This window comes from Orycteropus afer, unplaced genomic scaffold (genome assembly GCF_000298275.1).
Source record: "Orycteropus afer afer isolate SDZICR_OR568_19922 unplaced genomic scaffold, OryAfe1.0 scaffold00529, whole genome shotgun sequence".
Lineage (NCBI taxonomy): Eukaryota > Metazoa > Chordata > Mammalia > Tubulidentata > Orycteropodidae > Orycteropus > Orycteropus afer.
The window spans coordinates 1,243,929-1,257,086 of NW_006922116.1; the positions used below are offsets into that span (position 1 = coordinate 1,243,929).

Below are 13,158 nucleotides of genomic sequence, written 5' to 3' on the forward strand. Positions count from 1 at the left end.
TGCCTTAGGCACTACACCACCAGAGCTCCTTCCCAAGATATAGAGCCTTGGAAACCCTATTGGTCAGTTCCACTCTGTCCTATAGGGTTGCTGTGAGTAGGAATCCACTCAATGGCAGTGGGTTTTAAGAACGACATTACTAAAAGTTCTCGAGAGGAGGAGAAAACAGAGGATTCAAATTATTTCTCCTTTTTCATTTAGAGTTTTATAATTTGCAACCTGCAGGCAAGAGATATTATGTTTAAAAGCAAATGATGAGAAAAATCACCTATTTTCAACCTCAATCTAAAACTGAAGTTATAAAACCTTCCTAGGGCTTGTAAGTAGAATCTAAGAGCATGAGCTACCATAATTTTACAAACCAGTTAATGTGAGTGGGTGCCATCAATACTCTTTGTTATTTCCTAGCAAAGCAAAACACTAAGTAAAAAGACATACAAATAAAAAGTTAACCAAAGTCCAGTGTAGTTAGTAGTTAGGCCATCAGGCATATACCCAACCAGGATAAATATATGTTTACCTGGAGCACGGTGCATATACAGCTGTCCTCCGTTCCAAATGGACTGCAGTCAATCAGCTTTGCAAATGTCTTTTCAACTTGATGGAAATATCTCTAGCTTATATGGCAAAATGACCTTCAGTAACAGTTTACATCTTAATCTCAGTTCAAATTTCACTCTTTAGGTTTCACTGTATTGAAACTATTTATTTATAGCTAATTTACTTCAATTTAAAAACTTTAAAGAGATTTTGATGAAATATGTGGTTATATTACATTGTTCTTTCCTATTTCCTCCCATCTATAAAGTAATTCTATATTCTATTTAAGGTATATGCTTTTTTTTTTTTCAGAGTAAGTGGTTCCTTTTGAAGAACAGTTAAATAAGAAGTATGCTAAAATGTACCTTTAAGAAAGCAAAACAAAACAATTTTTTTTTTTTTTGCATTTTGATTGGGCAATCAATAAATCTAACTTCTGATTCTTTACTATGGTGAAGAACTCTATACTCATCAGCACACTTCTGAGTTATGTTCCACATTTCCTTTTCAGCTAAATGCTTCTGTTCATGAATGGTCCACAAATTCTCAAAGAAGCGAATAAATGGTTATGGTCCTGAGGGTCCAATTCATTTGACCAAATCATAGATGAATCATGTTCTAGAACAAATTTCCTAGATAATATTTTTGCTCCTAAAACACTCTGAAAAGGTTTTCTGGAAAAAAAAGTATTGGTGGGGGTGGAAGGGTGAGTGGTAATATGAGTAAGAGTAAAACCACCGTCTCCAAAGCATTAAAATCCACATCAGTGATGGACATGAGGATCTAGGAATGGGTGGGGACAAGGATGCCTTCAAGAAATATTTTTCAAAACCTCTTTAGAAGAAGGGCATAATAAAAGGTAAGGCAGTTATGTTTTGGTTAACTAAATTAAGAAACTACTTAGAAATTACTGTGTTACTTAGCAACAAGTCTGGCTCAGTAATGTAAGTGTGCTAAAAATTACTCATCACTACAACAGTGGTATGTATCAGAGCTACAGAATACAGTTACCTATTGTTTTTAGTGTCAGAGCCTAAGTACATAATAAAAAAATCACTTTGAGCATTTATCCTAATAATACATGGGTGGTGAAACCACTCCAGAGTTCTCCATAAAATATCAGGTTAATGTTGTCTATATTGATTGGATCATTTTGGGGAGGATGATGGATTTTTGTTCCAAAATTTCAGCTAATGCTTATGAATATGAATTATATCGGCTTCCCACAAGTGAAACCTTGAGTCACAGAAGCTTAGGAAGAAACCATTTGAGAAGACTTGAGACTCGATGAAGATTTAACAAAACTCAGTAAAAAGAAATCAGGATATCACATTGATGCTCCTGGCAAATGTAGAATTTCAGCTGGAATATCTTTGTTTAGCTTTACTTTATAAATATGACCTGTTCAATAAGAAACTGAGTCCCAGATCAGTATGTTTTTTGTGGAATTTAAAATCTGAAAGCTCTGAATTCATAGTTACCCTGTGTGTGAAAATACTGTCATAGGCATAGAGCTAAAAATACAATGACTCCATTTCTTCCATCATAAAAGGCAAGGTCTGGAACTATATACTAACTCCTTTCCTAACCAATTAAATATTTCATTAGTGAAAAACCATTCCCTGTTTCCAGACAATTCCAAACTTTCAGGACAATTTTCCAAACCATTGTTAAACCCCAAAATATTTTTGTTTGTTTCTAAGCCAAAGATGAATCAATTTTATTTTTCCATAGTATTAACTTTAACATTCTTACTGCTTCCCTATAACCTTACTTCTGGAATTACACCCAATTCCCCATTGATCTTCTTTATTAGATAGATCAGTTTTAAGGACACTGGCTAAAACAACTCAAGTTCTAATATGATTTGGTCCTGACTCTGGATCCGAACCTACTTTTCCTTTTTAAGCTACTGTATGGCTTTGCCTATAGCATCAGCCAGTTACTTATTTAACTATCTGAAGGTTGGGGATATTTTTGCTTCTTAAGTTTTCCTGTAGATCTCCCACCCACACAGGACCTCATTTGTCTTCACATGTACCATCTCAAACCCTAACAACTTCATTATTGTCACACCCAAGTATTAGAAATTGATTTTTTCATCAATCCTAGCATTTACTAAAAAGAGGCAAGGGATCTTGCTAAGGCTCTGGTTGCCCATGAACAACCACAAGAGAGGCACAGTCTGGGCTGATAGGCATCGGTTGTTTTGTTTTGTTCTCTTTTTTTCTTTTGTGATCAGCTCGGGGAAAGTATGTCATTGATGGGTGTATATATGTTTTATTCTTAACGTTTTGCTTTTCTGTATATGGTTTTGCATTCATTTCTCAGATTCACTTCAATATTCATTTATTTTCTTTGTTTTGTATGTATGACTCAATTTTGACATTACTATTTTTGTACAAACAGCTTTTGAAATCCTGTCACGCAGTGTCCCAAATGCAAGGTAGGACTCAAACTCTGATAAGCAAGATATTGCTTTCCTTATTGATTCCATCAGTATTCTTGGTGCAGTCTCCATTGATGATTCACATCTGCTCATAACTAATTATTGCACAAGGGTTTGGATTTAAGGCCTGATTATTTCATGCTTGGATTTCTGATGTAATATTAAACCAAAATGCCCCAAATATTTAGAGATTGACTTCTGTTGGATTTTTAGCCAACGTTTCCAGTTGTAGACCTGGAAACCTAGATCATCGTAATGAATAAATACCCAGGCATCAAAAACAATGTTATCCAGTCATCATATGCACAAATCAAGAGCTATGTCTGGGTCACCATGTCAGTCTTTCCCAAATACTGTATTACTATGGCTCTAATTGATTTTTAAAGCACTTCACTAAGTTTGCTAGTGGTTTTTAATGGCAAAGATTGATAGTCTATGTTTAGAAACATGATGCAATGACCATTGCATTGCTTTCTGCTAAGTCTGGTCAGCCAAGAACTCTAATCACCCCTCATAAGGAAGGTGACCATACAATATATGGTCCAAACCAGTATAGTTTTGAGAGTGAACAAGGGTACTGTTCCTTAACCAGGACTTCAGACATGAACTGGAACTGTCCCAAGCAAATAGGAATGAATGGTCACCCTGCTCAAATGAAAACTATATTAGTCTTTGGAATAATCTTTTAATGTCATAGAATTCTTTCTAAATTATGTTCCCTAATGTTTTTTAACCAGAAGGCTGGCGGTTCAAACCCACCAGCCACTCCTCGGAAGGAAGGTTGGGCAATCCTACTTCCGTAGTGATACTGCCTCGGAAACCCAACGAGGGGTCGCTATGAGTCGGGGCCGACTCGACGGCACACAACAACAACAGCAACAATGTTTTTTAATGCTAAAGGGGAGGAGAATAGGCAATCCTTTATTTTTATTACTATTTTCTGAACATAAAAGCATTTAATTTTCAGTGCTGATAATGTTTCACTGTCATCTCTTATGAATACCATTTGTGTCATAGTTTCGTGTTTGTATATTTTTCTCCATTTCTTCATTTCTCTAATAGAGTATTATTATACTAAAGCATTAGAAAATATCTGGGCATAAGGAGCCATCTATCTAATATTTAAGCAGAAAGATATCTTTCTTTGGTATAATTATATCCACCGTCACCAAAATAACATCTAAATCCACAACATAAAAATGATTAGAAGAAAATAACTATGGTCTGTTGGTTAACCTGATTTTGTAACAGAATTCAATTTGAGACATTTATATGCTCATAGTATGTCCCTGAGTAGCATAAACAGTTAAGCACTCAGTTGTTAACCAGAAGGTTATTGGTTCAAACCCACCCAGAGGCTCCCCAGAAGAAAGTCTGGTGATCTCCTTCCACAGATCACAACCATGTAAAACTCAATGGAATGTAGTTCTACTCTGAAACACATGGGGTCACCATCAGTTGGAATCAACTGAAAGGCAACTGGTAGTATGATCTGCAGAGTTCACCAAACTCTTCCATAGATCTTTCTAAGCATTCCTGAATCATAACATCAGACTACTACAGAGTGCTCCTCTGATTTACATATTTATATCTCCATGTTTCCATTCTTAGATGTCCTTGATTTCAAAGTGATGTGTCACTAAAAAAGGAAAGGGTGCTTTATCTTTCTTCCAAGATGATTTATGCATTGGGCTCTGGCAGATCTGAACTGAGCCTGTGTGGCAAAAGCATCCAGGCTTCCAGTTGGAAAGTAAAGTTGAAATGAACCAATTGATTTTTCCCTATGATGCCAAGCAATTAATTATCTGTCACCAGATCCTGCCCCCACCTGACCCCTTCCCACCCCTAAACTGCTGGCTGTTTTAGTGACATAGTCTTAACTCAACAGATTGAATTCACCATAGCTTACTTCCTGATAGTCTGTAAAAAATGAATTACATCAAAAGAATGAGAACCCATAGGCATCATTTTTTGGACAATAAGATTCCAGGAACCCCACATATTCCTAGAACATCCTACTTGGAAGACACTCCAAACAAGACAATGCAATATGCTCCCATCTGAACATCTCCAACAGTTAGATTCTTAGGAATTACTTTTTTAAAATTTCCAGCTATAAAGAGATTAAGTTGTGCATAAACAACACTTAATCTGCAAGTGATTTTTTTAAAAAAATATATATATACACACACACATACACACACATACACATACATACACACACAGTCAAAGCAGCATCTCAGTCTGTAGAAACTAAATCAAACAAAACAATTGGACATGACATAGCCTTTATATCAAGAGACTGCTTCAGCTTTTTTTTTTCAAATGAGTTTCCTGCCAGTGTGTAACCCAGTCCTTCTCAGATTTCCTGGGGGTCTTGTTAAAATGCAGATACTGATTCAGTCGGTCTGGAGTGGGGCCTGAGATTCTGCATTTCTAACAAGGTCCCAGGTGATACTGATGTTGCTGCTCCAGGGACCACACGTTGAGTAGTGATGATGTAGTGAACAGCCTCAGATTCAGGGGAGAAGATGGCAGGGTGGTTAAGTCTTTTTAGGAGAGGATTTCAGCTTGTAAGGCCATGTTTCTGATGTTACAGGCGAAGGAGATGCAGCAGATGGTGAAATTGGAAGCCGAGATGGACCGCAGACCAGCAACAGTAGTGTGAGACTCCCAAATGCAAACTGAGGCAGCAAAACTACACAGCATCAAAATATTCCTCCTAAACTTCTGCACAAATTCCATGGAAGAAAGCAGTTTTCTTTTGTGTTTCCTTTCTCTGTAGAAAAGATGTTACCTGAAACCATAGAGACTTGGAATGACTTACATATTCTATTTAACATTTTGATTATTGAATTTCCTTGACCAACCAAAAGTAGCTACAAGTCTACAAAAATTTAATATTCCAGTAAGGCAGAGTTTAACCACTGATAATACAACTTAAACATGTTTGCTATAAAATACCATCACAAGTAGGTGAGCTTTGTGTTAACAACTCTGCTTTGTGATGCATTAGGACATGTTTGAGCTGCAGCAAAAATTATGCATTAGCAATGTAATAGCAAGTGCATGCACTAGTAAAAAAAAGAAGAAGAAAAATAAAAACTCTGTCTACAAATTCATCAGCAGAAGTGGTGGTCTGCTAGACAAATAATTTGGCAGAATTTTTCTACATCTAAGTTACCTCATCAGTAAGTGCCATGTCTCTACCATGCCATAAGAAGCTAGTTTCTTGTAAAAGTTGTGGAAATTACTAGAACAATAGAACAGGACATTGTACTTGTGCCTAAACTCATCAGTGCACAAAGGAGAACTCTGTTAGGCACATTTAAGAGAGTTGGCATCTGACATTGTGTCACAGGAATTTCTTCTGAAGATTCCAGATGTTCCAGTTCACTATAATATCATAAAGATTGTGAAGTGGCTATTGGCAAACTTTTGTAAATGTGACCATGTATAAAGTATTTATACTCTTTAACTCACACTGTAATAGAGCAAAATCATCTAAGTATTGCCACATGACAAGATTAGTAAACAGGAATACTAGAACTATGTTTGCATGATATACAAGCACCAATTAAGACTAATCCATGCAGACACACGCCAAATAAATACTGGTTAAATAAATGTATGGCACAGAATATAATTTGACTCTCAAGACTTTTTGCATAATGAAAAAGTCTATATATATGTGTATATGAATTACGTGGGCATTCTTGATACTCCAAGTTCTAGTTTGAAAAAAAAAATACATAACTAATTTAATTTTACACAAAAATATTTATGCAGATTTTCAGAATTTCTTATCAGGAAATAACCTTTTTATGTCTGTTAAATATCCAAACAATTTGCTACAGTGTTAATCTGCATGGTCTCTAAGCCTGCTGTAGTTGTGTTGCAGACAGTGCATGAAAATGTATTCCGTTGGGAATCGAGCCATGCCACCAAAGCCAGAGGAGTGCATGGAAACCGCTAGTCTAGAACTAATCAGATTACTGATTGTAGTACACACAACACCAACTGACTTGTTGTATATGCTTGTACAAATTGATTCTGTGTGTTCCACTGAACAAAGCAGAGAAAATTGTTACCATCGATATTGAAATTAAACTTCCAACTTCTCTAATAAAAAATTAAAACACATTTTATGTCCAGCAGAGTATTTGCTCCCAAGGATGCTTCCTAGTGTAAATGTTTTGCCTCTCCCATCAATAATCTCTTCATTATTTTCAAAAGGGACTTACTCAAACCCTCAATATGTTTTTCATCCAAACTGCACAAAGCACACATCACTGATTAGCTGCCAAATGTACTTGACTTTGTTTTAATTTTTCTTATATTTATAATTTGGGAGCTCTGGTGGCATAGTACCTAAGACATTTGACTACTAACCAGAAGCCTGGCGTTTCAAACCCACTAGCCACTCCTCAGAAGGAAGGTTGGGCAATCTACTTCTGTAGTGATACTGCCTCAGAAACCCAAGGAGGAGTCACTATGAGTCGGATCTGACTCCACAGCAGTGAGTTTGGTTTTTTTGGTTTATATCTATAATTTGAACTGAGTTCTGTAATATTTCTCTGGTTCCTTGTTTCCTCATCTATGAAACAATGGGGCTACACTACACATCTTTTAGTACTAATGTTCCATGAAAAATGATGGTTATTAGTAGTACATTGCCACAGTTAGATTGCCAGTTTTCCAAGATTTCAAATGACTCCTTCTCCTTACATCAAATGACTTTTATAGCTTAGTTTATCTCACCATTTTATACCACTTGGCTGAATTCATCGCTTGCATGCTCTTTCCTCTCTGCTTCTCAGAAGTACTCTTAGTTTCTCATTTGTATGATAATTTCTTCCCTTACTTTTCATACCCCTATACCATGTAAAGGTAAATATTTACATTTTGCCAAGTTAGATCCTGAGCCAATTTCTCTTTAAAGCAGAGTACTTTCAGTATTTAAAACATCTTACTCCCCCAAAGATCCCACTGTAGTAGGACTAAAATGTACATACAACCTAACTGAACAGTAAAAAGGATGTTTTATTTTCTATTATAATTTCATATGGCATTCAAATCCTACATTCTTTCTTATTATGAAGAAAAGAAAAAAATTGAAACAGCTCAGTCTCTTACAGCTTTAAACAAACACTTTATTTTAGGGGCTTACTCAATTACTTCAGAGCCAGATCCTCTCTTATAGTTTCCTTCCCATTCAGGAAGTCTCCCTGCCTCTCTCCAAAGATGGCATGTGGGTAGAGAGAGAAATTTATGTGTCCTCCTGGCAATGGGAAAGAGCACCAGGTCTCCCCACTGTTGGACAGGTCCTACATACCCTCTACTCCAGCCCTACAAAGAAGACCCTTCTAGCCCAGTGTTTCAAGATCCTTGCTCAGCCAATTCCTTATCCAGGCCAAGATTAGTTTTTTCTTGAATGCAAAAACTTCTGGATCCCTTAGGGGCTTTGTGGGATGTGTGGAACCAGAGATGTTAGCTCCTTTGTCCATTTTAAGCTACTGGCACCATGTCATTTCAGTGCCATGGAGGTTTTTCTGAGAGGCTTATAGTTTACTGGAGCTATGCCCCAAGAAACAAGAAGCAATCCTGGGCCTTGTCCAAGCATATCTGGGTTTCTGCCCCTTCTTACTTCTCCCATCTCTAGGACTTTTTGTTCTAATTTGAGAGCCAGGATATTTGAATCACAATTCTTGCCTTTTTCCCTCCTTTCAGCACAGACAGGGTTTTCAATCTCCCATTCCTGATTGATTAGAATGCCCACACAATATTGTAGTTTTTCCTCCCTAAGTGGTGATTCTTCCCCTTTTGGGAGGGATGTGAGGGAGCAAAGGACTTCATGGAAAAGAAAACAAATTAATTAGGAAAATCCTTCAGGAACTACCATATTTCATCAAATCTCAGACACCATTGACTATAAAATGGACTATTTTTAATATGCTACAAAGAATAAAAACATGCTTCCAATTAAACTGACACATCACCCCTTGATTAAGACACATCTCAATTGTAGAGGTGTTAAGATATGCATCTTGGATTCCATGAAATACATAGTATTTCAAAAGTATTATACAAGTAACTCAAACATGAAGCCTTATTGGGGGGGTGACGTTTTAAAGATAGAGACAAAAGAGTCATTTATGTCAGAAAACCTAAACTAAAGGATATTTTTGCAGTCAAGTTTGAAATTTATCCAGGAGCTTCTGGAAAGCAATTCAAAAGGGTAAAGAAATGTATTTTTGACTATGTATATAGACTCTTCTCTCTCTATTTTCCCTTAGCAGTTTCATTCAACCATATGACTTCAATTTCTGCTTCTCTGCATATGATTCTCAAATTCATGTTACCCTTGACCTTTACCCCCTTTACCCTCTAAACTCTGCTTCTTCCTTTCAGATCTCAGAGTTAAATGAGTAACTCACATTCATAGTGTGTGTAATTAATCAAAAATAGAGACCCTTTCTCCATCTGTCCTTCCTGTTTATTTTACCAGGTGCTCAGTCTTGGGACTATTGTATTCTGCCCTACCTCACTCACCCCTCCCCCCCAACAGTCTGTTGACAAATCCTATAAATTTTAATCCAACTGCTTTGGAAACTCCCTTCTCTCTTACAAATTCTCTCAGTCCTTTACACCCAGATTTTGTTGCGGTTGACCTCCCATTGAATTTCTTTGTTCTCCAAATTCTTTCTACACACAGATTGATCTCCCCAAATGACCACTCAACTCATGTTACCATTCTTTTTGAAACTGCTGAATTATGGTCCACTGCAGTTTCTGGCTCCAACCTGCAGAATCACTGAGCCAATCTGAATACAATACTATTATCTGTTCATATATAAATCTTTTCTAGTCATATTACATACTACAAATCATAGCAAATCTTTTCTAGTCATACTACATAGTCCTTAAAAGTCATTAAAGGGCAAGCTGAAATGCCACCTCCTAAAGTGTTCCCTTGTTTCCCTAAGCAAGAAATAATCTGCCCTTCAGAATGTATACTTCAAAAGCTGTTAGCATACTCCTTTTCCACCAGCCTAGACTAACTTCTTTTCAGGATCTGTTCTTGTTTAGCACATTGCTTTTCAAAGAACAAGGACTTGGTAACTATGAAAAGACTCTTTAAATGATTTTCAGATGGAATGAAAGATTTGTAACTGTCTTCGTAGTCTCTGGGTGGCACAAACGGTTAAGTGCTTCACTAGTCACTGAAAGGTTGGCAGTTCCATCACACCCAGAGATGCCTCAGAAGACAGGCCTGACAATCTGCTTTTAAAAGGTCACAGCTTTGAAAACCCTGTGGAGTGCACTACTACTCTGACGCATGAGATTTTCATGAGTCACAATCAACTCGACCACAACTTTTTTTTGGTGGGGGAAGGGGGAGAGCTGTGGCTCAAACAGTCAGGAAATATCTTTGAAATCTAAATGAAAGGTGAAAATAACCTTTTATAATTTGTCTTCTCAATTCCAGGAAAAATATTTTTTCCTCCATTCTTACTGTTAGCATCCTTTGACATGGGAATACAATTAAAAAACAATGGCCATCACAATGTCCAACAGACTCAACTGTGTGGCCTACCAACACTGAGTGTGATTATAGAGAGGGACCAATACACCTTATTATTACAGTGTGAAAGGTGAGTCAGGGATGGCTTATTGCAAGCCTTAAATAGCTTCTCCTTCATCATCACTTGTGTAAATACAGCAAAAATCCACAATTTTCTACAGCTCTTCCTTGATGCTTGGCATTTAACAGAATCCCAAGCACAAACTTTAATAATTGCATCTTTAATGCAATTATTAAATAGCACCTGGATAGCACCTCTGGGATGAATTTTTATGAATCATCTTTAATAATATTTCATGAAAAGGGTTCTGCACCATAGGCTACCATAATGAAAAAAATCTGGGGGGTGGAGTATGGAGGTGATTATAAATAACAGTTGTTGTTGTAATGTGCTGTCGAGTTGGACCCAACTCACAGTGACCCCTCCTTCGGTTTCCAAGGCAGTATCACTATGGAAGCAGATTGCCCCATCTTCCTTCTGATAAATAACAGTATCATTGTATCATTGTTTTATACTAAAAGAAAATAATAGGTGCCTGCATGTATCTGGATAAAAGATGCAATGCTGTTTCTCTTAGCAGTACTTTCTTGGAGAGGGGAGGAAGCAGTACTCCTTTGGAGCACTTCATCCTGCATATTTTTGAGACTCGAATAAATCTCTACTGAACCAAAAATCAAATTCACAGCTATCACGTGGATTCCAACTTATAGCAACATCATAGTGTTTCCAAAGCTGTAAATCTTTATGGAAGCAGACTGCTTCTTCTTTCTCCTGAAGAGCAGCTAATAGGTTTGAACCACCAATCCTTTGGTAAGCAGCCAAATACTTTAACCACTACACCACCAGAACTCCCTAAAGTGTCTATCAAGACATAAGAATGTGGAAAAATTTTCCAAAGGAGACTAATTTAATGTTGTATACCTGATTACTTACACCATGACCTAATAGTGTTAAGTGAATCAGAATGTACCAGAAGCAAAAACAAAAGTAATAACTACAAAGGAATTTGACTATTAGCCCTTTATAAGAACTTTGATAAAATATAATGTGAACGAAGGGAGCAGTCAGTGGTAGGTCAGTGGTAGAATTCTCGTCTTCCATGCAGGAGACCTCTGTTCAATCCCTGGCTGATGCACCTCATATGCAGCCACTATTCATCTGTCAGTAGAGGCTTACATACTGCTATGATATAGAATATGTTCCACAGTAGCTTCTGAACTAGAAAGAAAAACCCAATGATCTACTTCCAAAATGTGACCAATGAAAACCACTATGGATTATAATGGTCCCATCAACAACCATCATGGGAATGGCACAGGACTGAGCAGCCATTTGTTTCATTGTACATGGGATCACCATGAATGAGGGCTGACTTGACAGTTTAACAATAGAACAATGCTTCATTGTTATGGATTGGACTGTGTACCCCAAAAATATGTGTTGTGAATTCTAACCTCCATACTTAGATTACATGGATGTAATCCCATTTGGGAATAGGGTTTTCTCTGTTATATTAATGAAGCCATATCAGTATAAAATGTATCTTTAGCCAATCCCTTTTAAGACATAAAAGGAGCATATCAGTCACAAAAGCAAGAAAGCACAGATGAGTGAAGACAAAGCCACACCACATGAAGATCACCAAGAAACTAAGGAACAGAAGCTAAAATAAGACAAGGACCCTCCCCCAAAGCAAACAGAGAAAGGAAACCTTACCCTAGAGCCAGTGCCCTAAATTTGTCCTTCTAGCCTCCTAATCTATGAAAGAATAAATTTTCTGTTCATTAAATGCATCACTTTTGGTACTGCTTTAGGCATTTGACTGCTAACCAGAAGGCAGGTGGTTCAAACCCACCAGCCACTCCTCGGAAGGAAAGTTGGGCAATCTACTTCCATAGTGATACTGCCTTGGAAACCCAAGGTGGGGTCACTACGGGTCAAATCTGATTCGATGGCAGTGAATTTGAGCCCTAAGAAACTAAGACAATCATCAACAAATTAATCTTCTTAGGGGTGGAGCAAAATATTCCCATTACATTTTCCCCACAGCACCTTGTATGATGGTATACATAAAGCATAGAAAGAGAGAATGTAATATTTGTTCTTTACTGTGCTAAGTGCTGTGGTACTCAATCATTTCCTCATTTGAAAAAGAAATGATAAAGCCTCCACTAATAGGTTGCCATGGCAATTAAATTACATTGTGTCTGTGGCAATGGTTGTTAATTGTAGTGGTAAAATGCCAGGTTGTGTTGTGATCATAGAGTTTAGATATAAGATATGATGATCTCTGTCACAGCATGTTGGTTTGTAGAGAAATAAACTTGGAGACTGAAGAATAAATACGTTCTATTCTTTGATCTCCCATTCTGTGGCTTTATGAGTTTGTTTCAAAAATTTCTTTATCTGTACAGTTGCACAATGACAATAATGTTCTTGAATTTCCTGTAACAATGAAATTAAATGAGAGATATTTTGAAATGCGATAAACATGTAAGATTTAACATTAAGCTTTGGGCCTTAAGCTAGGTATGTGTGTGTGTATGTGTGTGTGTGTGTGTGTGGGTGTAGCAGAAATCTAAG

The 13,158-nt window shown here is 37.0% G+C and overlaps 1 protein-coding gene across 1 annotated transcript in view; it reads left to right on the forward strand.

Moving 5' to 3' along the window:
* PLCB4 (phospholipase C beta 4) overlaps positions 1-5,677 on the forward strand; it is a 295,192-nt gene extending 289,515 nt beyond the window's left edge. The window contains exons 37-38 of the mRNA XM_042782935.1: positions 2,950-2,986; positions 5,589-5,677. Of these exons, the coding sequence (XP_042638869.1) occupies positions 2,950-2,986; positions 5,589-5,677 (126 nt within the window). The remainder of the gene's footprint in view (positions 1-2,949; positions 2,987-5,588) is intronic.
* The last annotated feature ends 7,481 nt before the right edge of the window (positions 5,678-13,158 follow it).